Source organism: Quercus lobata, chromosome 2, assembly GCF_001633185.2.
Source record: "Quercus lobata isolate SW786 chromosome 2, ValleyOak3.0 Primary Assembly, whole genome shotgun sequence".
Classification (NCBI taxonomy): domain Eukaryota; kingdom Viridiplantae; phylum Streptophyta; class Magnoliopsida; order Fagales; family Fagaceae; genus Quercus; species Quercus lobata.
In genome coordinates, this window is record NC_044905.1 from 75,303,622 (window position 1) to 75,329,142 (window position 25,521).

General features: G+C 36.9%; 1 protein-coding gene and 1 long non-coding RNA gene across 4 annotated transcripts; both read left to right on the forward strand.

Annotated features, from left to right (window-relative positions):
* Positions 1-15,392: 15,392 nt before the first annotated feature.
* LOC115978265 lies at positions 15,393-17,912 on the forward strand. The gene is made up of 3 exons (XR_004088675.1): positions 15,393-15,485; positions 15,623-15,683; positions 17,308-17,912. It is a non-coding gene; the product is annotated as an uncharacterized LOC115978265 (long non-coding RNA).
* A 1,804-nt stretch (positions 17,913-19,716) lies between these two features.
* On the forward strand, positions 19,717-25,513 carry LOC115978266. Of its 3 annotated transcripts, none has more exons than XM_031100289.1 (7): positions 19,717-20,009; positions 20,154-20,451; positions 22,147-22,256; positions 22,340-22,464; positions 22,941-23,023; positions 23,500-23,628; positions 25,397-25,513. In XM_031100289.1, the coding sequence occupies exons 1-7, from the start codon at positions 19,870-19,872 to the stop codon at positions 25,412-25,414; spliced, it is 903 nt and encodes a 300-aa protein (XP_030956149.1). In that variant the 5' UTR covers positions 19,717-19,869; the 3' UTR covers positions 25,415-25,513. The 3 variants fall into 3 exon arrangements, 2 of the variants coding, with proteins under 2 accessions (XP_030956149.1, XP_030956150.1); XM_031100290.1 differs by having other exon boundaries at positions 22,340-22,407; XR_004088676.1 differs by lacking the exons at positions 19,717-20,009; positions 22,147-22,256; positions 22,340-22,464; positions 25,397-25,513 and adding an exon at positions 21,744-21,830 and having other exon boundaries at positions 20,366-20,451; positions 23,187-23,581.
* Positions 25,514-25,521: the final 8 nt, after the last annotated feature.

Sequence of the window (25,521 nt, forward strand, 5' to 3'; positions counted from 1 at the left end):
ATTCTAAGTAAGTTGAAGGGTACAGAAGAAGATTCCACTTACTTCTACTCGGCCCCACCACAACTATCCGTTTCACACAGTTCATCGCGTAAATCGGTAATTCCGCATCTCTTTTCCCGCCAAAAAAAAAAACCCCTCCCTCTTCCGCTATTTGATCAAATTGTGAAGATATTTTGAGTGTTAGGAGAAGATTTCTGTTTCTGACTGTGATTGCAAAATTTTCTGATCAAAGCTCGAACGCCAAGTCATTTTTGTTTCACAATATGGAATGCGACATGTCGTATTATAAATTTATTTCTGTAAGTGATTGCACCTGGGAGTGTTAGTTATTGCTGTGTACTCACGTGTAAGAGTTAGTTTTAGGTCTATTAGTAGCAGTTGGTAGTTAGGCTTGTTTTACTCTTTGATATATATAAGTCTTCGTATTCTAGCTTTGTTAATCAATGAAATACAGAATTTCTTCATTAATTTCTTGATACATTCTCTCTATAAAACTCTCTCTTTTTCCCTTAGAAGAACACAGTGGGTTCTTTCTGGTTTCAAGCTTCGTCGACTGGTTCTTTCACCGTTACAAGGCTTCTGGGCTGGTAAGTTCTTTCACCGTTAACACCAAATAATGAGCTGAGTTAGATTTAAGTTTATGGATTAATCTTTCAATTTCAAGAAATATATAAGTTTATGTATTTTTGTTCCTTTCTGCATTAAATGAATATGGGTTTTTATAACTGCGTGGATATAGTAGAAGCCGTGCTTGCATGTGAAAGTTGTTTGTGTATATGTTTCAAGAAATGTTTGAACGAGTAGATATATACTGCCTTTATTGTGAAAAATTTCTGTAGTTGTGCGTTACAATTAGTAGTAGTAGTAATTGTTTCTATATGTATACTTTGGATATGTTTCTTTAGGAATAGAAAAAAAAAATTTACAACTCAATAATCAATTCTCTCATGTCTTGCACCATAGAGCTTGTGTTTTAAGTCTCTGTATATGTGTGTGACTTCGCAATTACAAATAAGTTACAGAAAACACTCAAAACTGATTGATCGATGTTGCCCCCACATATATATAGCTTAATATATTATTAAGTGCAAATGTCTTACATGCAGGAACGGAACTAGGATTCGAAGTCAAGGGGGGCCAAACATGAATAAAAAAAATTTCATGCGAATCTAACCTAATTAATGTCTATTGAATATATATAAACAAAGAATCAACAAAAGAAAAGACATAAAAAAAAATTGTTTCTTAGTACATTTAAACTAAATTATCTATTAAAATGGAATTCAATTATTGTTTTAATTTCCAATAAATCATATATGATGGACTTTGTACAGAATTTAGTTGCAATCTCTCTTTTAATGTTCAAAATTATAGAGTCCCTTATAAAATCTTCTTTCATAATAAAAAGAACTCTATGAAAAATTTTGGTTGAGGATTTTCATAAATTGAGATATCTTCATTAAAGGTAGGTAATGTTGCATCACTAGCAATTGACTTCTAAAATATTTGTATTTATTTTTGAAAAACTAATTAGTTCCAAAAGACAAAATAACTTTATAAACTATCACGACATAACTATATGCACAGGTGATACACAATGTTAACTTATAGCTGACAACAACAAAAAATTCTAATAAACAGTCTACAATAACTAAAAATCATACTTGGAAAAAAAGAAGGAGAAGTTAAAAGTGTATAAAACTGTTAACTAACTGTGTAATACCATGAATAAGTTAAAAAGTAGTATTAAATATATATATATATATATATATATATATATAATTGAGTTCGAAATTTCAAATTTGTCAATTTGTCTATACTTTGCTTAATATGTTAAATTGACAATATATAGTGGCAGACAAGATACCGTTTTTAATACAATAATATTTATATTCAAATTTAATAAAAACATTTATTGTTGTTAGTAACTTGTGGTTGACATTCCACAGTTTTACTATTAGCTTATATATAGCCTCCTACAAACCACACACTTGGGGTAAATAATTCCACGCGCAACAGTAATGGATCCATGTCCATTTATCCATAGAAGAGAGAGATATGGAGGGAGAGTGATTATACATTTATATTAGTGAGTGTGAGCAACGGCAAAGCAGTGGACCACCGGGCTTACTGGTCCAAGTGGTTCCTAGCCATGCTAGTGACTTTCAAGTCAAGGGTTCTATCCCTTGCATAAACACTTACCCAGCAAAAAAAAGAAAAAAAGAAAAGAAAAAGAAAAGGGCAAAGCAGTGGGAGTAGTGGCTAGTGGTTGTTCTTCCTCAAATTTTCTCCTTGGGTGACATGCGGTTGGCTTGGAAGGTTAATTGTTAGATTTCTCTATCCCTTGAGGATTTTTTTTTTTTTTTTTTTGGGAGCCTCTCTCTCTTGACTCTGAGTATAACGATTAGGAATTTCGGATTTGTAGAAGTGGGTTTGTATTTGTACTAAAAAATTTGTTTCAGTAGGGGCAATGGGCCAAAAGAGTAGGCCATGCATGTAACCATTTTATTGTCTTTGGATTAATTTAGTTTGAGAGGGGTCAATTTTATTTCATTCTTCTTGAGGGAAAGGAGAGGGGTGAAGGGGCAAATATAATTTTCTTGGGGGGGGGGGGGAATATAATTTTTCTTGAGCTTATTTTCTAAAATCTTAAATATATATCTACTATTTAATTTTTTTAAAAAAATTGGGGGGTGGGGGCACAGCCCCCCTCAGCCTGTACGTGGTTTCGTCTCTGCTTGCATGCACAAGCATGTGATAATGGAGAAAAACTTGCATTAAAAATAACAACATAATTTTTTGTTATTGAAACAATAATCAAGATCAGCATGCTCTCGTGCTCTAGAGCATGTGGAAGCAGTAGGTGTCTCGCAGTCTTTCACTTGCAAGAGGTGTAGTGACCTCCATTGAGTGAGGTCATTTTTTCTCTTTTCCGTTCATTTGTCTTGTCCTAGTTAGGTAGTACGCTAACTGCTTAGGTTCCATACGAAAGGGAAAGTGTGGAAGAAGGGTTAATGGCTGAGGAACTTGAGAAACTATGGAATAAGCTCTCCTTTACTGGGGAGGAGGATGAAGATATTGTGCTTGGGAGTAGTTGCACGAGAGCTGTTAGAGAAGTAGGGAAAAACTGTGCAGTAATGAAGATTCTGGCACACAGAAGCTTTAGCTTGGAAGCTCTGAGGAAAAATTTGAAAATGATGTGGAAACCAAATAAGGGAGTCCAAATCTCTGAAATAGAGGAGGACCTCTATCTGGTGGAGTTCAGCTACAAGAAGGACAAGAAGAAGGTTTTAGATCTATGCCGGTGGAGCTTCGATAAACAATTGGTCCTTATCCAAGAATTCGAAGTGGAATTAACGCCAAAGGAGATAGTTCTGAAGTGGTCTCCATTCTGGGTCCAAATCTTCAATCTCTCATTGAAGAGCAGAACGAAAGAAACGGGATGGGTGATAGGATCGAAGTTAGGTGAGGTCTTAGAGGTGAATGTGCTAGAATTCAGGATACAATGGGGAAGGTGTCTACGTGTTCGTGTTCGAATAGATGTCACCAAGAGGTCAATATGGGGAAAGAAACTCACCATTAAGGGAGGAGAGAGTCAGTATCAGTGGATAAACTTTAAATGCGAAAGGTTACCGAACTTCTGTTATCGATGCGAATGCTCAACCATGCCTTAAAGGAGTGCCCCGATAAGACAAGAGTCAACAACCAGGCAGCGGAAGAGTGTCTCCAGTATGGACCTTGGTTGAGGGGTGAACCGATCAAAAGGAATGGGTGGGGAACTACTCAGACCAAGTCTGGGGGGAGCACCGATATCAGTTAACGGGCAAACGGAGTTGGAACAACAAAACATGCTGAGTTGACTCATGCATCACATAGTGACAAAAATTTAGATGGTGGTCACGTGGTTCGGAGGTGAGGTGAGGTCATCGAAGTGAAATAGAGGGTGGATTGGACTGAAATGGTGAGGTTGTCGGACAGCTTTTGTTCAAACAGTGGAGGAAACTCACCGTGGGTGGATTGCCGGACTGGAGGAAACTCAAACACTGGATCGTCGGACTGTGGGTAGAGCTCGAACTGGCGTGAGGGAGAAGGCGACCTACGTTTGGTGTGTCTTGCTCTGTGGAGCTTGGTCACAATTGAGCTTAGAGAGTGTCTGTGAGGAGTGCACGTGAGAAGTTTCGAGAGAGTGTGTGAGAAGTGTAAATGATTTAAAGGTAAAATAAAACCTGAAATGGTTTTACTGGCCAAGAGGGTTATTTTACAATCAATGCGGAAATTGATTTCTGTTTGACCCAATTTTCTGTGCTTACCAAACACATAGAGGGGGTGTAAAATAATTTCTTGAAACCCTTTTCAGTCAAAACAAACAAACCCTTAGCCCCCAATTCAGGATGAAAATCCTCCATAAGAGATATCAATGTCAGAAGCCAAAGGAAACTTACCCAAGGCTTTACATGAAAATGGAATTAGAATTGGAGAGGTGAGAAAGATGGATGGGACAAATACCTCTTTGGATGAAACATCAGAGGGACTAGCTACAACACAGACAGACAAAAAGGTGGCTATGTAGTGGGATGAGACAACAAGCCAGGAGAGGGAACCCATTTTTGAATTTAGTCTCGTGCCAAACCAATAGGCCAATAACCAAGAAGGGGCGGGAAGTGGCCCAATTAGTAACCAAAGCTCGATGGCCATGACTTATGACTCAAAGTTGAGGTGGGTTGTTGAGTAGTTAGGCCCAAAAAGTGGACACTGTAAGAGGCTCGCACGGGGAGTAAAATCCAAGCCAGCCTAAAACAAAGGAAACCTAAGGACCTTGAAACGAGAAGGCCTAACACCATTAGAAGAGCTTGATTCGAATCTCCAAAGCCAGAAGCAAAGTAAGGGAAAAGGGAAAGCTAATGAAAACCTAGAAAATGAAAACCAGAGGGATGGTAGTGTGGCGGTGGTTGCTAGGCAGCATCGCTGAGCTCAATGAGTCTATTCGCGTGGAACTGCAGGGGATTGGGGTCGTCTTTGGTGTTTCGCATTCTCACCAATGAGATGAAAGCGAAAGACCCCACTCTGGTCTTCTTGGTAGCGACGAAGGCTAGAGTTAGTCAGATGAAAGGAATAGAAGTTAGCGTATACTTAGGGGATTATCATCCCCAGGGATGGCAAGAGTGGCAGACTTGCATTGCTATGGAAGGAAGGCATCGACGTCAGATTCAAGAGCTGCTCGAACTCACAGATTGATGTGGTGGTTCACGACATGCTCTCCTCGAATCCATGGCGTGTCATCGGATTTGGGCAAAAGGGATATTTCATGGAAGCTATTAGATGCCCTTTTAGCTCAATGTGACATGCCGTGGGTTGTCTTCGGAGATTTCAACGAAAAAATACACTCTGATGAAAAGCTTAGGGGAGTGGATAGAGATGCAAGACAAATGGAAGCCTTCAGGAAATGCCTAAGCAGATGCGAATTGATTGATCTCGGGTTTATCGGGCCAAAGTTCACATGGTGCAATGGTCGCTTCGCGGAACAATGAACATTGCTCAGATTGGACCGAATGGTAGCCAATGAAGGTTGGACAGAGAGTTTCTCTGAGGCAAGGGTCTTACATTCTTCCATGCCAATATCAAACCATTGTCTGATGATCTTGAATCTCAGCAGTAGGCCACATCGAAAACCAGGCAAGAGGAGATTCCTATTTGAGGCAATGTGGACAAGGGATGAAAGGTGTAGAGAGGTGGTGGAATTGGCTTGGAACCCACTTGGAGGAGACTTGAGTAGTCCGATTATGGATAGAGTAAAGAGATGCCAGATGCAGCTTCAAAGGTGGAACTGGAAAGAGTTTGGAAATATAAGTTACTTGTTGAAACAGAAGAAGGATCGGCTACAACAATTGGAATCTCTTAATAGCCTTCATGAAAATGCAGAGGAGATACTGAGCCTAAAAAAGGAAATAAATGAAGTTTTAACTAGGGAGGAAATTATATGGAGCCAAAGATCAAGGGCTTTGTGGATTAAATGGGGTGATCGTAACACGAAGTTTTTCCATGCCATGGCTAGTCAAAGGTAGAGAAAGAATTGCATCATGGGACTGATGGACTCAGAGGGGAGATGGCAAGAAGATCAAAAGGGAATTGAAAGTACCATTTTAGAGTATTTTTCCACCATGTTCAAAACAGGCCAACCTGCAAGTTTTGATGCCAGTCTCAATGCCATCCGAACCACAGTATCCCCACAGATGAATGATATGTTGACAGTAGAATTCAAGGCAGAGGAGGTTCAGAGTGCACTTAACCAAATGCACCCCACTAAAGCACTGGGCCCAAACGGTATGTCCTCTATTTTTTATCAAAAATATTGAGATATAGTTGGTAATTCTATTATAGATTGTGTGCTAAATACTTTTAAGTTGGGTGTGATGTCGAGCAGCCTAAATGATACTTACATATGCCTCATCCCAAAAGTCAAATCCCCTCAAAAAATCACTGATTTTAGACCGATTAGTTTGTGCAACGTTATTTACAAGATTATTTTTAAAGTACTTACTAACTAGCTGAAAAGAATCCTTGTAGAAGTGGTAAGTGAATCTCAGAGTGCCTTTGTTTTAGGGAGGCTTATAACAAACAATGTCCACGTGGCATTCGAAACAATGTATTGCATTGACAAGAGAAGGAAAGGGAAAGACGCTCTAATGGCCATAAAACTCGACATGAGCAAAGCCTACGATAGGGTGGAATGGGGATATTTGGATGCGGTTATGTGTAAGGTAGGATTCCATAAGAGATGGATTAAGCTGATTAGGATGTGTATTAGCACGGTATCCTACTTGATATTGATTAATAGGGAGGCAAAAGGCAAAATAACTCCCTCTAGGGGTCTTAGACAAGGGGATCCAATATCCCCATATTTGTTCTTATTGTGTACGGAGGGGCTGTCCGTGATGATATGAAAGAAAGAGATGGAAGGAAGCATTAGAAGGGTTGCGGTCAATAGAGGTGCTCCAAAGATATCCCACTTGTTTTTCGCCGATGATAGTATAATTTTTAGCGGAGCCACAATTGCTGAAGGACAAAGGGTATTGAAGATTCTTGAAAATTATGAGATGGAGTCGGGGCAAAAACTAAATAAGGATAAAACTTCCTTATTCTTTGGTAAGAATACTAGCAAGGAAGTCTAGAATCGAGTTAAACGGATGTTTGAAGCCCAAATCATTCAGCATCATGAAAAGTACCTTAGGCTGCCTCCGTTAGTAGGAAGATGCAAAAAGAAAGCCTTTAATCGCATCAAAGATCACGCATCAAAGATCAAGTGGGTAGGAAAATTGCAGGGTGGAAAGGTAAGTTGTTATCAAGTGCGGGTAGAGAAATTCTCATTAAAGCAGTTGCTTAAGCCACCCCTACATACACAATGAGTGGCTTTAAACTACCGGAAGCTTTGTGTAAGGATTTGAAAGCTATGATGAGCAATTTCTAGTGGGGGAAAAAAGAAAAAGAGAGAAAAATGGCATGGGTTGCTTGGGAAAAGCTTTGTACTTCGAAAGATGAATGAGTTATGGGCTTTAGAGATCTTAGGGTGTTCAACCTTACGCTTCTTGTAAAGCAAGGATGGAGAATTCAACAAAACCCACAATCTTTGGTCCATAGAGTGTTCAAAGTGATATACTTTGTAGGGTGCTCTTTTAGTGAGGCCCAAGTGGGGAGAAACCCATCCTACGCATAGAGAAGTATTATGGCAGCAAAGGAAGTCGTTACAAAAGGCTCTAGATGGATTATAGGTAATGGGGAGAGGGTGAACATATGGCAGGACAGGTGGATTCCTACCCCTAAAGTCCTTCAAGGTGGTCAGCCCGAGAAGCTCGGTCCTTGAATCAGAAATGGTGTCAAGCCTCATAGATTGGGAGTTGAGATCGTAAGATATAAACAAGGTTAAAAGCACTTTCCTTCCCCATGAGGCCGAGGTAATTCTTGGCATCCCCATCAGCCCTTGCCTCTTAAACGATTCTCTAATATGGGCATGAACTCCTACAAGTCACTTCTCTGTGAAAAGTGCGTATAAAGTAGCTTAAAGGTGGTTGAAGGAAGGAAATGCTAGTGTTGAAAGTGGTGGTAGCTCTGATAATACAAGGTTGAGAACAATGTGGAAAGAGATATGGAAACTTAATTGCCGAACAAAATAAAACACTTCATGTGGAGGTCGTGCAAGAATATTCTCTCAACCAAGCACCATTTGAAGTCAAAAGGAATTATCAAGGAAGATGAATGTGATTTCTGTGGTTTGAGTGAATCTTCAGGCCATACACTGTGGGGTTGCAAGGTTGTTGTTGAAGTTTGGGGCACGATAAGACTTAAAATGCCATTCATTCAAAACATACTGAGGGAGTTTATTGATATTGTTTGGACGATCAGGGAGGGAAAACCTAAGATGGATTAGGAGCTCTTCGCAACAACATTCTGGAGTTTATGGAACCATAGAAATCTCGTCAGGCATGGAGGATAATGTAAGGAGACTAGCAAGATTGCTAGGGAAGCTGTTGAGTACATCAAGGAGTTTAGACAAGATGAACTACCTAAGGCGAAACCCCCACGCCTCACCCCTGTCCCCTAGTCCCCATCGAGGTAGGGCTTTTACAAAATAAATGTGGACGAAGCGGTCTTTAAGGAGATAGGATGTAGTGGGATAGGGGTTGTTATCAGAAATGATCGGGGTCAATTAATGGGGGCAATGTGCAAGAAGATTGAACTCCTTTTAAAGGCACTTGAGACGGAAGTTGTGGCAGTGGAAGAGGGCATCCTACTAGCCTAAGATTTGGGATTGAAAGATGTTGTTATTGAGAGTGATTCAATGGTGGTTTTTTTGGGCTCTGTCAAAAGCTACCCCTCCGCTGTGGTCTATTTAGAAGGTGATGGAAGGATCACGTCAAAATCTGAGCTATTTCAACAATTGGAGTGTTGTTCATGTTCGCAAAAATGGCAATAGAGCAGCTCACATGTTGGCTAGAAGTGCTAAGTTTGTCCTAGGTAGTGTTATTTGGATGGAGGATACCCCTCCCATTATTGCAGAGCAAGTTCTCAATGATGTAATGTATTTGAATCATGATTCTGTTTAATGAAAGTTAATGGAAAGTTTATTATCAGCATAGTGTTATGAATCCAAAACCATAAATCTAATCTATATTTTCTATTTGTGCAAAGACACTTGGTAGATACGAAGAGTAAGAATGGCAACGGGTTGGGTTCAGATTGGGTTTTACTATACCCAGACTTGACCTGTGGGCTGAAACCTATGACCTAAACCTGGTCCGTTTATCAAACGGATTTTTTATCCAGGCTCCAGATTTGCCCTATGGGGCCCCGCGAGTCCTGTCCAGCTAGGCCAAATTTGGGCCTAATTCTCGGCCCAAATCATGGCCCAATCATAATCTATTTTTTTAAGGCCTAAATGCCAAAAATAGGCCCAATTAGCTTAAAATATGAAGAGAAAAAAAAGGAGGAAAAATCTTACACCATGGCATAATTAAGAACCCATGATGCATATACTTCTATTGGATTGTCTAAAATATATAGAAACACAAACCAAAATTTTTTTCTCTTCTTTGTTAATACAGATTTTTCACTTATAAACTAAAAAAAAAAAATACAAATCACAATCCCAAACATAAATAGAAACACAAATTAGCTTTTTTTTTTTTTGGCTCTTCTCTGTTAATACAAATTTTTTACTAAAAAAAAAAAAAAACACAAATCACAAACAGAAAACACAATCCCGTCCTCTGATCATCTTATCTCTCTTAGATCTGATCTAACAATCCTGTGCTCCTTCGTGACAAACAGCAACCACCACGAGATCCATGCTCCTCCGTGACTGGGTAAGGGTCGGTTGAGAGAAAACGAGAGTGAGAGTGAGAGAGGAACGAGAGGTAAAGGGTGGCGAGACTGTGTGAGGCCTTGAGGCTAAACGAGGTGAGGAGCGTGAGGCTAAACAAGGTCGTGAGGGTTGTTCCTGTTGCCATCGCCAATGCTTCTGCTTTTGCCGCTGTGGGTTCTGTTAGTGGTGGATTTTGCTCGCTGTCTTGGTATGGTGGTGAGGTTTTTTCATGTGGTGGGTTTTTTCTTGGAACCACCTTTGGTCTTTCCTCACCTCTCTCACCGCCACAGCCACAAGCCACCCCACAATCACACTCCAATACTTCCCCCTCTCTCAGCCTTCTTTCATTTGCCTTAAACCCCACTTTCCAAATTGGTCACAACCCCATTTCGTGGTCCACTTTTTCTTTCTTTTCCTCCATGGAAACTCTCTCAATCCGCCACTCCTCTTTACCTACGTGGCAACGCCGTCATTTTTCACCGTAAGGTGCAGGCTTTTAATCTTAACCTACTCAGAACTACCACTGCTTTTCCCACTAAGTTTGGCCAGGCTTTGTTGGACTATACGGTTGAGAAGAGAGAGTCAGTTGATGATGGGTTTTTGGAGAGCTTTGTCAATGTGCCCAATTTGATCTCTATGGGCTGATTGATTTCTGGTCTTGTGCTTGATTGGTATGTTTTATTTTTTCTTTTGATAATTTACGTTCTATTTGGTTGATGGGAAATTTGAGTATTTGATTAGAGGGTTTGTTAGTTTTGTTAAAAACCTGAGATTTTTGTATTTATCAGTGAAAATGCTTGTGTGGGTAGTGGTGATTAATTTCTGGTGGGTGGGTGGTGGCGGTATTATGTGGAGGTGGTTAGTTTTGATTGTGGAGGTGGTGTTAAGTTATTTTTGTGGTTGGGATGTGGGGGTTGGTTTTATTTGTGGTTGTGGGTGGAGAGATAGAGGTTAGGAAGAAAGAGAAAGAGAAGTAGTTTGAAATTAGGGGTGTGCAAAAAACCGAGAAACCGAAAAAACTGCTTTAAACCGACCAAACCGTTGCAAAAATTTCGGTTCGGTTCGGTTTCGATTTTATTATATAAAAAACTGAAAATTTCAATTCGGTTTTCGATGGCAAATTTGAATGCATCGAACCGACTGAACCGAACTGAAATATATTATTATATGTTAAATATATAATATAAAGTTTGTAAACGTGGGCTTGGCCTTGCCAAAATTATTCAAACCCATTGCCTTTTTTTTTTTTTTTTTGAAAGAAGCCCACTGCCCATTAGATGGTTAGATTAACTAAATAAAATTAAACTAATTAACTTAAATTAAATGAGTGTTTGTATCCAGATGAAACGCACGTTTTGCGTTTTGCGTTTTGCCTTTTACTTTTTTTTTTCCTTGCATGCGTTTTTGCTTTAAGGGACAACAGTACTGTTCACGCACTGTTGAGTACTGTTCATGCATTATTTAGCATGGTTCACGGGTTAAAAAATATTAAAAATCGGTCCCACGGTATTATTCAAAAATTTAAAAATTATTTTGTTATAGTATTTTCAGTTTTCAATTTTCAATTTCAACAAAAATAAGTTGTATCTAAACGGACCCTAATTAAGTTAAAAGAGAAACTATTTTTTATTTGAGAATCGTTTAAACAGAAACTAATTGAAAATTAAAATAAAAACCCTACCCTTACCCTACCTACGGACCCTAATTAAGTTAAAAGAGAAACTATTTTTTATTTGAGAATCGTTTAAACAGAAACTAATTGAAAATAAAAATGAAAACCCTACCCTTACCCTACCTACCTTCACTTTTACTTACACGCCTCCCTCATCTCCCTCACGCCTCACGCCTCCATCTCCCTCACGCCTCCATCACTCCCTCTCACAGAAAGGGTCCGTTTGGATTGAGCTTATTGTTGCTGAAAACTGAAAACACTGTAGCAAAATAATTTTTAAATGGGTAAATAGTATCGTGGGACCCATTTTTAATATTTTTTAATACATGAACAGTGTCAGCACAGTGTATGAACAGTGTATTCACTGTTCATAACAGTAAAATTTGTCCCCCAAAGTCAACAAATGCGGGCCAAAAAAAAAAAAGGGGGGGGGAAAACGTGAATTGGAGAAAACGCAAACGCAGAAACGCGCAGCCCAAACGCCCTCAAAGCCTCCATCACTCCCTCTCACACACACACCAGCCTCCATCAGTCGATATCTGCCACCGGCCTCCACACTCCGGCCTCCACGGCTACTCCACACGCTGGCCTCCACAGCTACTCTACATATCCCACAGCCCACACGTATTCACTGTCACGCCTCACAGCCTCCACTCCACACGAAGCTGTCTCTGCTGCCGCTTCCACATGCCGACCTTTACACGCCGGCCTCCCCACGCAGCTTGATCTTTTCATTCTCATGGTGACCTTCTCTCTTTTTAATTTCTTGATAACCCTCTCTCTTTTTTGTATTTTGGGTTTTGTTTAATACTAAATCAATGCTATTTTTTGTGAATCTGTGACTGTGATGTTGAGTTGTTATTTTCTTTTTGTGACTGTGATGTTGAATTAGAGTTTTGGAAAAATCGATAGCCCCATGTGCTTAACCGAAAACCAACTGAAACCGACGGAAACCGAAATACCATCGAAACCGATTGATTTCCAATTATTTTGGTCAGTTTCGGTTAGGTATTTCACAAACCGAAAATTTCGGTTTCAGTTGGCCAAAACTAAAAAAACTGACCGAACCGAACCGAACCGATTACTCCCCTAGTTTATATTATTTTATTAGGTAGTATATATTAATTTATTGGGTTGTATATAAAAATAGAAACAGGGATGTTGAGTGTATTGTTAAGGGAGTTGGTATAATAGATAAAGTAGGGTATTGATCCCCGGCTGCTAATGCTCTAATAGGATATGAAATGATAGAGCGAAAACAAAAGTTAAGAGTTTTTAACCTAATCAATGCAATAATTCTTATGTGAATTTAGCAATAATCCATTGTCTAAAAATGTTTGACATGACTTACGAACAAAACAAAAACAGCATGGGTTTTTACGAGTTAGGGTTTGGTCTTAATGGGTTCGGGTCATACGGATAATGTGACATGATAAAACATGACCCATTTAACACAATTTATTCATGTCAACCTGAAATGACCCATTTAACACAATTTGTTTATCTTAAATACTCATTTTATTTTACATTCACCAAATACCTTTTATATCCAACCTATATTTTAAACTTAAAAAGAAGAATAAGAAGATAAGAGGGACATAAATGAGTGGAGTAAGTTTTGAAGAAAACAGAAATGAGACAAGAAAATACATCTCAAATGATGTTTTAACTTGCCTATGGAAATGAAATTAAAAGAAAAGGAAGGGACACAAAACATTATGAAGAATCAAATCACAAGACAGTTGAACTTGACCAATATGTGAAATTAACATAGACTCTCCATTGGGAAGATTGACAGAGATATGAGTAACTGATGTGATATTGGATAGAAGTGAAATGGAATGAAACATGTGGTCTGTGGCACCACTGTCAATTATCCACTCATTTCATGTAAGATTGGGTGGGGCATTAAGATTGGAAGAGAAGACAGAATGATCTAGGTTAATGGAGGAAGTAAGACACAAGTGTGTGGGTGAATCAATACTCGCAGTATTAGGCAAGCTAGATGAATAGGTTGTGTAGACCAAGCAATGGCAGTGGCTACTTGAGTAGACCTAAGAGCGAACTCTGAATTAGACTAACTGCTAGGTTGTGAACCTAAGGCATGAGAATGAAGTATTGAAATAATCAGCTGGCATTGAGACGCAGAGAGGGCAGTCAATTCTTTTGCACCATCCATAGAAAAATCAGTAGATAGTGAAACTTGATTAGCTGGGTTGTCTTTCCCTTTGTTTCTATAACTAGGTGGATAGACATGGATCTTATAGCATTTATCCACCACATGACCTAGCAACCCACAATGTGAACAAAACATATCTTTCTTTATTCCTATTAGACCTTTTAGCATTACCATTCTTGACATAGGAATTGGAATCTCTAGAGAGCAAGGCTGCAAACTCAATAACAGTAGAATCAGAGCCAATCTTTTTTTGCTTCTCTTCTTGAGTAATAAGAGAGAAAACCTTGGTCAAAGAGGGTAAGGGCTTCATCATCAAAATATGTCCTCTAACTGAAGCAAAAGATTTTTTTAAGGCCCATTAAGAAATTCATTATGCATTCCTCTTCTTGGTACTCAGCATGTGCAGCCATAGAACCACAAGTGCAAACTCCACAAGAACAAGATGGAATAAACTTGTAATTGATTAGTTCATCCTAGATAATCTTGAAGTATAGTAGCTACTTACAGTGAGATTTTCTTGAGAATGATTGCTCACCATCCTCCTTAGCTCGAAAGCCCTTGGACCATTGCCTTGAGAAAACCTATTCTCCAAGTTGGTCCAAACTTCTTGTGCAGTGCTCAAGTATATAACACTTGAAATCAAGTCTTCTGACTTGGAGTTGAGAATCCATGACAAAAATATTCTGTTGCAGCGTTTCCATATTGGGAACAATGGTTCTAAAGTGCTAGCAAGTGCTGTAATGGTGTCATCGATAAACTCTGTTTTGTTCTTGGGATCAAGGGCATAGAGGATGGAACAACTCCAAGTAGCATATTTATCATCAATTAGAGGCTAATTAACCAATATTGAGCCAATATTATCCCCATTATGCAGATAATAGGGTAAATTTTGGTGGTATCATCTAATTTACCATAACACCATTTTCTCGGTAATTGCTTCATGTAATCATGTAGAGTACAGTCGATTCTCTCAATTACCAGCCAAATGCTATTGGATTTTATGACCATCAGTGGGCTCACAATCTCTTCTATCCCAGCTGTTTGGAAGATATGCATGTTCAAATTAGCGTCTTTAATATTCGGATACCGAACAAAAGAGACCATGTTGCCTTCCAATGCACCCTGACTTATGTCTGCACTTATCTGGTTTGAGGCGGTGTCGGGTCTAAAGATAAACCTGGGCAAGTTAGAATTGGTTCCAGTTGGGGTAGTCGATAATATTGACCTTTTGCTGGTTGTTCTTGGCTGCAAGCAGGGTTCTCTTCCAATGAAATATCTGGGTCTTCCTTTGGGTGCTAAATTCAAGGATAAGACTTAATGGAATCCAATTTTGGAGAAAATGGAGAGGAGATTGGCGGGTTGGAAACACTTAGGGTATGCTTGGTAATTGTTTTTTTCCTCAGTTTTCTGTTTTCAAAAACAATTTTCTGTTTTCTAAGGCAAAAAACTTGTTTGGTAACTGTTTTTAGGCAAAAATCAAAAACTATTTTCAATTTTCATATTGTGAAGGAAACTGAAAACTGGTCTGGAGCTGTTTTTGTTTTTTAGTTTTCCCTCACCTAAGAAAACACGCTAAAACACGCCTGAAAAACAGCCAATTAATGAACCAGCGCACTGGTTCGACCCACAAGAATGACAAAAAGTTTTTCCCGTGCCTTTTTTTTTTTTTCACTCAATATTTTAGCGCCTAACTTTGATAACCCTTTATCTTACTCTGCTCTTCCACTGCCTCCTTTTCTCTCACAGAGAAAACCTTGATTGAGAGAACAACTTGTAAGGTAAGTGAAAGGTCTTCACTGGATTGTCCTTCATGAATGCCTCTTGTTTTTCACTAGATTCTTCTACTCCTTTTCTATCCATCATCTCACTCTTCTTTTTTTATTTTTTCTTTTTTTGTGTGTGCGTGATGTTGTAGGTCTGTGCGATCTTAGATTTGGGGGAGTATTTCATAATTTTAGGGACCCAATCACTCAAAGGTATGGGTCTTTTCCTTTTTTCTTTGTTCATGGATTATTTTGAAATTGCTAGAAGTTTGCTATGTATTTTATGTTGAATCTGGGTTTATTTAGAATGGGTATTTTCTGTGTGTGTTTGGTTTGGGATTTTGGGTTGGCTTTGGCTGTGTTGGTATGCTTGTGGGTTCTATAGTGTTGGGTTTGTGTGTGTCTTGCATTCCTGTCCGATATATATATGCTCTGTTTAATATGCTTTGTTTAATAAAAAACTGTCCAATATATATATGTATAAATTCCAAATTGAAGGCTTGAGAAAGTCCTTGATCCCATGGAGTTTATTCAAGTGCGAGGGAAACAATGAGAAACAGTCCACGATGATATAATCTAATGTTAATTCAAATACAGAATCTTGTCTGCAATGGCATATTCAAATTGAAATTAGTAATCAATGCTTGAACATGTTATCACATTCACAGTTGAAAAATTAAATAAAAAAATAGACGAGTATTTTGGAGTAGAAGCTGGTACTTCCTTGCCATATTCTTAATTTTAAAACTTTCCATTTTCTTTGAATGTTTTTAGCCCTTATCTTGGATGTTTAAATTAGTAAAATGAAAAACAAGCATTGAGGGTTTGTTTGATCAGCCCATGGGAATTTAGTGGCTCAATCTTATTCTGATTGGCATTTTAAGGAACTTTTATGTGGCCATTTGAGAACTGCTTTGTCAGTCAAATTGATGTTATGACTTCTGTTCGAACTTCTCATGAATATTTTTGTTTCTAGTTTATTATATTTTTGTTGTTGATGACTGCTTTTTTGGTAATGGCCTTAATTAGAGTGATAGATTTCTCTATGAAGTTATATAAAATAATGGTTCTTTTTAATTTCCATGGGATGTTCAAATGCATGTTAAAATTTTTTTTTATGTTTCTCTGGCTACCTTGATGTATATGGATGGGACCATTTGAATTTTTCTTCTATGATGGCTAGTTGCACCAGAGATTCTTCTATAATAAGGAGTTTATAAATTATATAAACAAAAGATCTTAGAGTTCATAAAAATTTAGGTAGAAGGATATTAGAAAAGTCAGCTTGAGAATTGTTAGGAGCTTGGTAATGAAGAGAGGTTTTGCTGGATTTGTGTGGGAATTATTGTGTTTTTTTTCTAAGGGGTTGAGTTTTAACAATTTGGGTTGTTTTCTGGTTTGAGTTTGATTTGTTCTTGTCAGTTGTTGAGTGTTTATATCCTGTTTATGGTGAGGGTTTTTTTTTTTAAGGCATTTGTTGTATACAATAATTTTGACTCATAATAGGAACAAAAAATTTCAGACAAAGGGGAAAGTGAGAAGACGAGTATTTGACTCATAATCAATGCATTCTAGGTGAAAATGTATCTTCTATATAAAGGACAAATCAAACTAATACCACAATCAGGTTATCCAAATTATTTTTTTGGGGTTTAATCATGACTAGGCAAACTTGTTTTGCTGTCAGATGTCCCAAGTATGACTGAACTCTTCTCTCTGGTTTGGGTTCAGCCATTTTACCCTTAGGCCAATAAAATGTTTTATTTATGATGATAATGTTTTATTTATGTTAATAAAAATCACTGTTTGAGATCAAATTTGCTGTTTAATTCTCCAGGATGAATGTTGAACGAAATTATTATTTAGTGGATTCTGGTTATCCTTGCACCTTGGGGTTTCTACCTTCGTACCGTACTGAGAGATACCATCTATGAGACTTTCGAGGTGAGGATCATCTTGAAGGTGCTAAAGAGCTTCTCAATTATAGACATTCATCTCTTTGTAATGTAATTGAAAGATGTTTTGGCGTTTTAAAGGCAAGATTTCCAATTTTAAAAATGATGCCCCGTTACAAACCATGTCGACAAGGGAATGTGATGAGAGCTTGTTGCACAATTCATAACTTCATTCGAATGGCAACAAGAAATGATCGCTTGTTTACTCAATTCAATATTGATAACCTTACTGTTGAAGGTGAAGGTGGGGATACTTTGGGTGAGCCATCGCATACTATTGACTTAACTGATCAAGTCGCTGAAGCTATGGCAACTTATAGGGATCATATCGCAAGATTGATGTTGGCAAAAAATAAGCATCATTGATGCCATGTTATTTTATTTTTATTTTTTAGATGAAATTGATTCCCTGGCATTGATGCCTCAATGCCATGTAGTAAACTTTTTAGTTATTGATTATCTTTTATAATACTTGATAATTGTTATAGTTTCAGTCTTACTCATATGATTAAAGTTTTAGGTTTGAATGTTATATACGAAACAATTGATTTATAATTTCTTTTGGTGTAAGGATTTTAAATACTTCGGAGCAAACATGTTTTTGAATTAGAATAAATATAATTTAAAAAAAAATTAACTAAAGAAAGAAAAATTCAACTTTTTCAAAAACAACTACCAAACAAATTTCCTGAATTTTGTTTTTGAAAAATATGTTTTTCAAAACAACTAACCAAACGTGTTTTTCATTTTGAAAACAGAAAAAAATTGTTTTTTTCTTTTTCCTTTGAAAACAAGAAAACGAAAATAGAAAACAAAAGCAGTTACTAAACATGCCCTTGTATTTATCTATAGGAGGTAGAGTCACTCTAATCAAAAGCACCTTATCTAATTTACCCACTTATTTTTTATCGTTATTTCCTATACTTGCTAGTGTGGCTAATCGAATTGAGAGGCTCCAACAGAATTTCTTATGGGGCAGTTTTGGAGATGATCCTAAAATTCATTTGGTTAAATGGGCTACTGTTTGTGCTCCTATTTCTTCGGGTGGCTTAGGGATAAGGAAGATAAGACTTTTCAATGAAAGCTTTACTTGGGAAGTGGCTATGGAGATTTGGGATTGAGAAAGATGCCCTTTGGAGACAAGTGATAGAGATGAAATATGGATGTGTGTGTGTGTGTGTGTTTGGGGGGGGGGGGGGGGGCTGGTGTACCAGATTTGTGAATGGCCCTTATGGTGTTGGTTTATGGAAAAATATCAATCAGGGATGACCTTCTTTCTCACGCCATATTCTGTATGATATTGGTGATGGGTCTTGAGTGAAGTTTTGGCAAGACCGGTGGTGTGGAGAGACATCTCTTGCTGTTAGATATCCTAACTTGTTCAAATTTTGTAGGAATAAGGATGCTAGTGTGGCTGAGCTTATGAAGTCCTCCAATGGTGTCCTCTTTTGGGATGTGAGACTCTTTAGGGGTGTGCATGCTTGGGATCTAGAGGCTATGTCAGACTTCATGGAAACCATATATGGTTCTCCTATAAAGGGGCTAGGTGAGGATAAAATGTGTTGGATACCTAGCAAAGCTAAGGGTTTTATGGTTAGTGATTATTATAGAATTTTAGTTGGCAACACTTTCTATGGTTTTCCTTGGAAAAGTATTTGGAAGTAGAAGATTCCCTCTAGAGTAGCTTTCTTTGTTTGGATTGTTGCCTTAGGGAAATGCTAGACGATTGATAATTTACGAAAAAGGAAGGTGTGGATTTTGGATTGATGCTACATGTGTAAGAGAAATGGTGAATCGGTTGACCATCTATTCCTTCATTGTCCTTTTGCTATGGATCTATGATCTATTGTTTTGGGTCTATTTTGAGTAACTTGGGTTATGCCACACACTGTTTTGGGGCTGTTATGGTGTTGGCAAGGCAGCTTTGGTCGTCATCGAAATGGTTATATTTGGTCCATCATTCCTCATTGCTTAATGTGGTGTCTTTGGAGGAGAGAAATAGTAGATGTTTTGAAGATATTAAGAGATCTATTCTGGACCTCAAGCTACTCTTTTTTAGAACTTTAATGGATTGGTTGTTTGCTTTGCAAAAGCAATCATTTCCTTCTTTTATTGATTTCCTAGACTCTTGCAGTTTTTGTATTTGATTTCTTAACTCTTGTTCACTCCCTGTGTACTAGGGTGTTGCTTTTTGTTATCAATATAACTTATTACTTATCAAAAAAAAAAAAAAAAAATTTCTTGTCAGGTATGTTATGTCTTAATATGTTATTTTTATATGAACCTTCAATGGTAACCTTTCTTAATATGTTATATCATGTTCTACTAACCATTTGTTTTTTATCAGAGATATCATTGGGGGAGTTGTAGAAGTGGAAAGACACGGGCTTGTGGCCAAATTAAACACCAAAGATATTGGGATTATTAATGGTCATGCCAAGCTGATGAAGCTTTCGAGTTCTAATGGGTGTCAGCTTTTAATGCAAAGGCAAAATCTAAAAGCATTAATGGAAGAATTGTTAGGACTGAGTCATAATTCGAAGGAATTAGGAGATTTTTACTCTCGGGTTAACAGGTTTCCTATGTAAGTATTATATGAACTATTTCTCATATATCTTCTCTTTGCTAAATTTAATGATTCCAACTAGAGCAAAACAAAGTGCTATCGTTTTATTTATAAATTGATTTTTTGTTCATGATTAATTAATTTATTTTTTACTTTTGAAAGGTGTCGACTTGGCCACCTAAGAAATCATCCGTTGTTGTTGACGCCAAAAGAAAGATTTCTCCTCCCTGTTATAGCGATTATTCTTCTGAATTACGGGAGGACTGCATCAACTTGGAGAACATCATACAATCAACAATTTAAACCTCATAAAGTGGATATAAAGAAAAAAGTTCAAGGAGATAGGGAGTATTGGAGAATTTTCACTCATAGAGAGATGAGCCGTTACCAACCGACGCCAGCAAATCAAGTTGTTTTTAGCCAAAACGCCAAATCTCATTTAAATGATGAGTATCAATGTGTAAGTCCTGTTAACTTCTTTTAGAAATAGGTTGTATTAGAAGCCATATCATATGTTAATTAATGTTGTAATATTTCATTTTTATTTCAATGACTTTTTGCATTTATGTTATTTTATTTTATTTTTATTTTATATATACAAAATAGAAATTCTACTCTATTTTAAAACAAAATATTACAATATTGATGTAACACCCCAAATAAAAAGATAGGAAAAAAAAAGGGGTTTTGGCTATAGAATTTTAGGTGAGGATAATTCTGTAAATCTGTTCCTAACAAAGCCCCCTCCACACGTTATCTCACCCTCCCCTTCTCAGCCCCTGTTTCTCTTTCTACTGGTTGGCCGAACTACCTCCCTCTCTCTCATCTCTCATTACTCTCAGATACCTGTTGCCCATTGCTTCCATTGTGCTTTCATTTTTCATTTTGTGGTGGAAGCTTTTGGGTTAAGGATTTTGGTAAGAAACTTATTCAGAGTTCTACTTATTACTCCTAAGATTTAGTCTTCCATTGTACAAGTCTAAGTAAGAGGGTATTTAGTTCATTTGTTTTTGGTTGTGCTAAGTTTCATTGGTAATTCTTAATCTATCTATATGACAATCCTTTGAGTGGCATATAATCAAATTTGAACTTACAAGAACTTAGATTATGTGAATGTCTCATTAGATGTATTCAATACTCATTGTGCCTTGAGCTTGCATTGTGTTTGCATACCACGTGTTTGATAAAAGGCATCAACGAACATATTGTTGTTCTTTGAAAATTGGGGCATGAACCCTTCACTAAAATTGTCTCCTTTCATAAGGAAAGCTTTACTCCAAAATCTAGATCATTCTTAGTCATGTTAAGGTTTTAAGGTTTTAAATTCCATTTTGAATGTCTTGTCTTCGTATAGACACCTTTGTTATACAAGCTTGTTATGAACTAGTTTGCACATCTTTTGGAATTCTGGATAGTTGCTTTGTCTCACTTGGGTTTTGTTGTTTAGTATCAAATGAAATACATATGCCTTGCTACCTCTATATTAAAGAGATGTGTTTTATGTTATGCTATAAATCTACATTGTTTACGGCTGGAAATTAAAATTATTTTGAGGTTTTATATGGTCAAATGGATTTCTTGTATGCTTATTTGGTTCCTGTTAGGGAAGGGGTACTTGTCTTAGGATGGTTAAGTTAGGCTTTAGTACCCTTGGTTTGATTTTAGGGGATCCTTTTCGATCTTGGACACAAGTATGATGGTAAAGTTTGTGATAGGCCTTATTATTGATAGGCTTGATCCTTATGTTTATAGGTTTTGATATTCTTGGTGATGGGCCTAGTGATTGGGTTGCTTGATTTGGTGGTGCATGGTTGAGGTAAAATTGGTTGGCATTTCGAGGTAAGTGGCTTCTTAATGGGATTTTTGAAAAAGAGTCATTATTGCACTCAATTATTTTATGGTTAAACCCATTTTGGAACTTTATTCATGATTTTCCTAAAATGTACTATGTGTGTATTATTGTTAGTTATCATTTAGGAAAAACGCATGAAGAATTGAAAGTGCATCATATTTGTCAATGCATTTGTCAGCATGGAAAGGACAAGCATCCTTGATTTAATTCTTGGGAATGGATTATATGGATTTATTGCATTATTTGCAAATTCTATTATTGTTTTTGTACATAAATTTGAATATATATTTGATTTTTTTATAGAAAACCCTTGAGGAGGTGGAGGAGGACCTAAATAGGTTTTTCCCAAACATGCTCCCTGATCTTAATGCATTTTTGATGGATCAAGGGATCGATGCTTTTCATAAAGAAAAGTAAGTGGAAATTAATGAAATATTCTTTAGTAGAAAACATGTAATATTATGTGCTTACTAATTGAGTTATTTAAAAATAATAGTGACAAATATGGAGAAGATGTCCTTAGCCATTTGCACCCTATCCTAAAGCGTTGCATGTTCAAAAATGGTGATTGGGATACTAAATACTTTTGTGAGATTTGTCGATTGATTTTCTCCTTAATTGGTAAAATTCACCTCTTTATCATAGTGTGTAATTGTCATAATTTCTTTTTTTTTTTTAAGTGAGAAATATGCTTAAGTAAATCATTACTAACAATTTTTTCATAAACATACTCTATCAAATGCTAAGGACTTAACTAAACATTGTTGAAAATTATGAATTATGATGCCTGTAGTTCTTTTCAATTGTTAGTATAGATAGAAAATTGTTAAAAACACTAACCCTGTTTTTCCCAAATAGCCCCCTAGAATTAGGAAAAATGTAAAATTAGGATGAACAAAGTAATGTAAGGTTTTTAGAAAACAAATATGACTAAACTTATTATGATTTGTTTGAGTAATCTCCACCTTACTGGTTGTTTGAAATTATTTGATGGATAGTAGAAGAAAAAGTAGACTCTATTAATATCCATAATTTTTTTTTTTTTCATATTATCCTTTGGATACTAATTAAAAGATTTGCATGGTATATGATGCTAGAGATCTGTTCTTATGTGATACCTGAGGCTTCTCAGAGTCAAGACCTATCAAGCGATCAAACCAATTTTAAAGAAAAAATTCAGGTTTGTTCATCCCATTTAACTACTGAAAGTCTGAAACTCAAATGTGGGTCTTGATTTGAGCCAAAATCAATAGTGTGATGTTATACCATTTGAACTTAGTTGAGTGTTTCTCAACAAAAAAAAAGACTTAGTTGAGTGTTATTTTTCTTCTTCTCTATTGTAGGGGTTGGAATCACATTTTTTAAAAAATCAATTTAGATTTCGAAACTTGAGGTTGATGAGTCAAGATCCAGTGGTTGATAATTGCAAATCATTATTCTCTTTTTTCCAAAGGTAACTATGATTGATAATGAATGACTTTATAGAGGAATATGCCTGTAATCTTGAAGCTGATGTAAGCAAACTGGTTAGAACAATCATTGATAAATTGGAAAATCCACAGGAATTTCGTGTATGCTTCCATCTATCTCAAGACTTTTTCTTTGTTGATGTAGATGTCTAGCATTTATCCTACTTATAATTTGTTGGCTTGGCAGTATCTACTTAAATATGTTCCCAGTAGCTACCAGCTAAAGGAACCGCTAGCAAATCCTAAAGATATCAGGTGTGGATCAAGTATAGCAGGTTTCTTATTTCAGTTGGCAAGTCATTTGGGTCAATTAGCGGTAAGTTGTTTTTATGCTTTAGAAACATTTTTTGTGTAGTGTCTTGTGCTTCCTAAATAGATGCCGATTTATTCTTCTATTCATAAAATGAAAATTAGTTGGACACTTTAACATTGAGTTGTATTGTTTTACTTTTGCTATAAATAAACTTGAGACAGAAAGTGAGAGACTCCTAAATGGCCAAAATGGTCAAATGACCATAAAATTCTAACTATATAGTTAGTAGACCCAGTTTCTAAACTTTATCATTTACTAGCATCTCGAGTCTGTGAGACTCGATTTTGGCCCATAAATCGAGTCTCAAAGACTCAATTTTCATGGTCTGATGTGGCAGTTGTTTCCTATGTGGAAATCGAGTCTCTAAGACAAAATTTATAAACCAAAAAAATTTTAAAAAATTCTAAGTCTCTCGTACAAGTTGAAATATCCAAAATCCAAAAAAAAATTTAAGAAATCCGGAGAGACTCAGATCAGAGAAGCCAAAATACCGAATAAAAATTTAAGAAATCCAGATCAGAGGGAGAGACTCAGATCAGAGAAGCCGAAATACCCAAAAAAAATTTTAGAAATCCAAATCAGAGGGAGAGACTCAGATCAGATCAGATCTCGGCCAGCGTGCTGCCTGGGTCGCGCGAGGCAGTGCATTGCCTGGGTTGCGCCCTCGACCCAGGCAGCGCGCGATCTGGGCCGCGCGACCCAGGTCGCACGTTGCCTGGGTCGCGGGCCGTGCTCTGTCTCGTGCAACCCAGGCAGTGCGCAATTAGACCATAAAAATGGAGTTTTTGAGAGTCGATTTATAGGCCAAAATCAAGTCTCATAGAATCGAGATGCTAGTAAATGATAAAGTTTGGAAACTGAGTCTACTAACTATATAGTTACAATTTTATGGCCATTTGGCCATTTTGGCCCTCCTAAATCTAAGCCAAACAAACATATTATGGCATACTATGAATTAGCAGTTGAAAAATACAAATGAAAGACAGAAAAGAGCAATTAGGTGTGGATCAAGAGCTCCGGGCTCCACTTAGTGAAATATATCTTATTGTACAAATTTTTATCCTAGTTGTTAAAAGAGTAATACAAGTCCTAAAATGCTTAGCAAAAATTAAATAATGTACAAATTTTTATAGGGTACATAATCTATTTTTATTTGATACCTAGAGATTTTTCGGTTGCTGCCTTAATTATATACACTGAAAATGATGTTCTTACCTATTTTCTTTTCATTATGTATAGCAATAGACTGCCCAATCACTATTGGTATAATGGTAGACTTTCGGGTTCTTTCATTTTTTTTTTAAATTTTATTTAACTTGCATATATCTAAGATCATTTAATTTCAAGAAAAGGGTTACTCATCCATAACTATTTGAGGAATCTTTTATTAGTAGTTATGAATGATCAATTTTCCTCAATCTTAAGATTGAGAAATACAACCATCAAATTTGATTAATTCTCAATAGCCATTTCTCAATCCGTTTGTCTATAGATGTTCTATTACACTCATAGTCTTTAAAGGGTGCAAACCAACTATGTAGGATCTATGTTGACATATCTAGTATTGTGCATGTCATTAGTATGCCAGGAACCATATTTAAACTGGTGACATGAGTATTTCAGTCCTCTGCTCTAGTAGCTGACTTATCCTTGACCATTACAGTGCATCATCCTTACTTTTGATACAAACCATTGTTAATCATTCAAATTTGTAGTGCATCTGTGCCTTACTATATGAACAAGTTCAATAATACCATTGTGATTGTTACAGGGAAAACGACCAAAGTAATTTCTTGGGGATCAATTTATGTGAAAGACCTAAGTCATGATAAAAGGCACTGGCCTCCAAAGAGAAATCTTTTGAAGAAACAAAAAAAATTTTGTGGTGTATGACAA

What these genes read in the sequence shown, in the direction of transcription:
- LOC115978266 (XM_031100289.1), top strand. Translation starts at nt 19,870, where the DNA reads ATGAAGCTTTCGAGTTCTAATGGGTGTCAGCTTTTAATGCAAAGGCAA. An exon ending in CGGGTTAACAGGTTTCCTAT is followed by an intron (nt 20,010 to 20,153) that starts GTAAGTATTATA and finishes TACTTTTGAAAG; the next exon opens with GTGTCGACTTGGCCACCTAA. An exon ending in ATTTTAAAGAAAAAATTCAG is followed by an intron (nt 23,024 to 23,499) that starts GTTTGTTCATCC and finishes TTGGCTTGGCAG; the next exon opens with TATCTACTTAAATATGTTCC.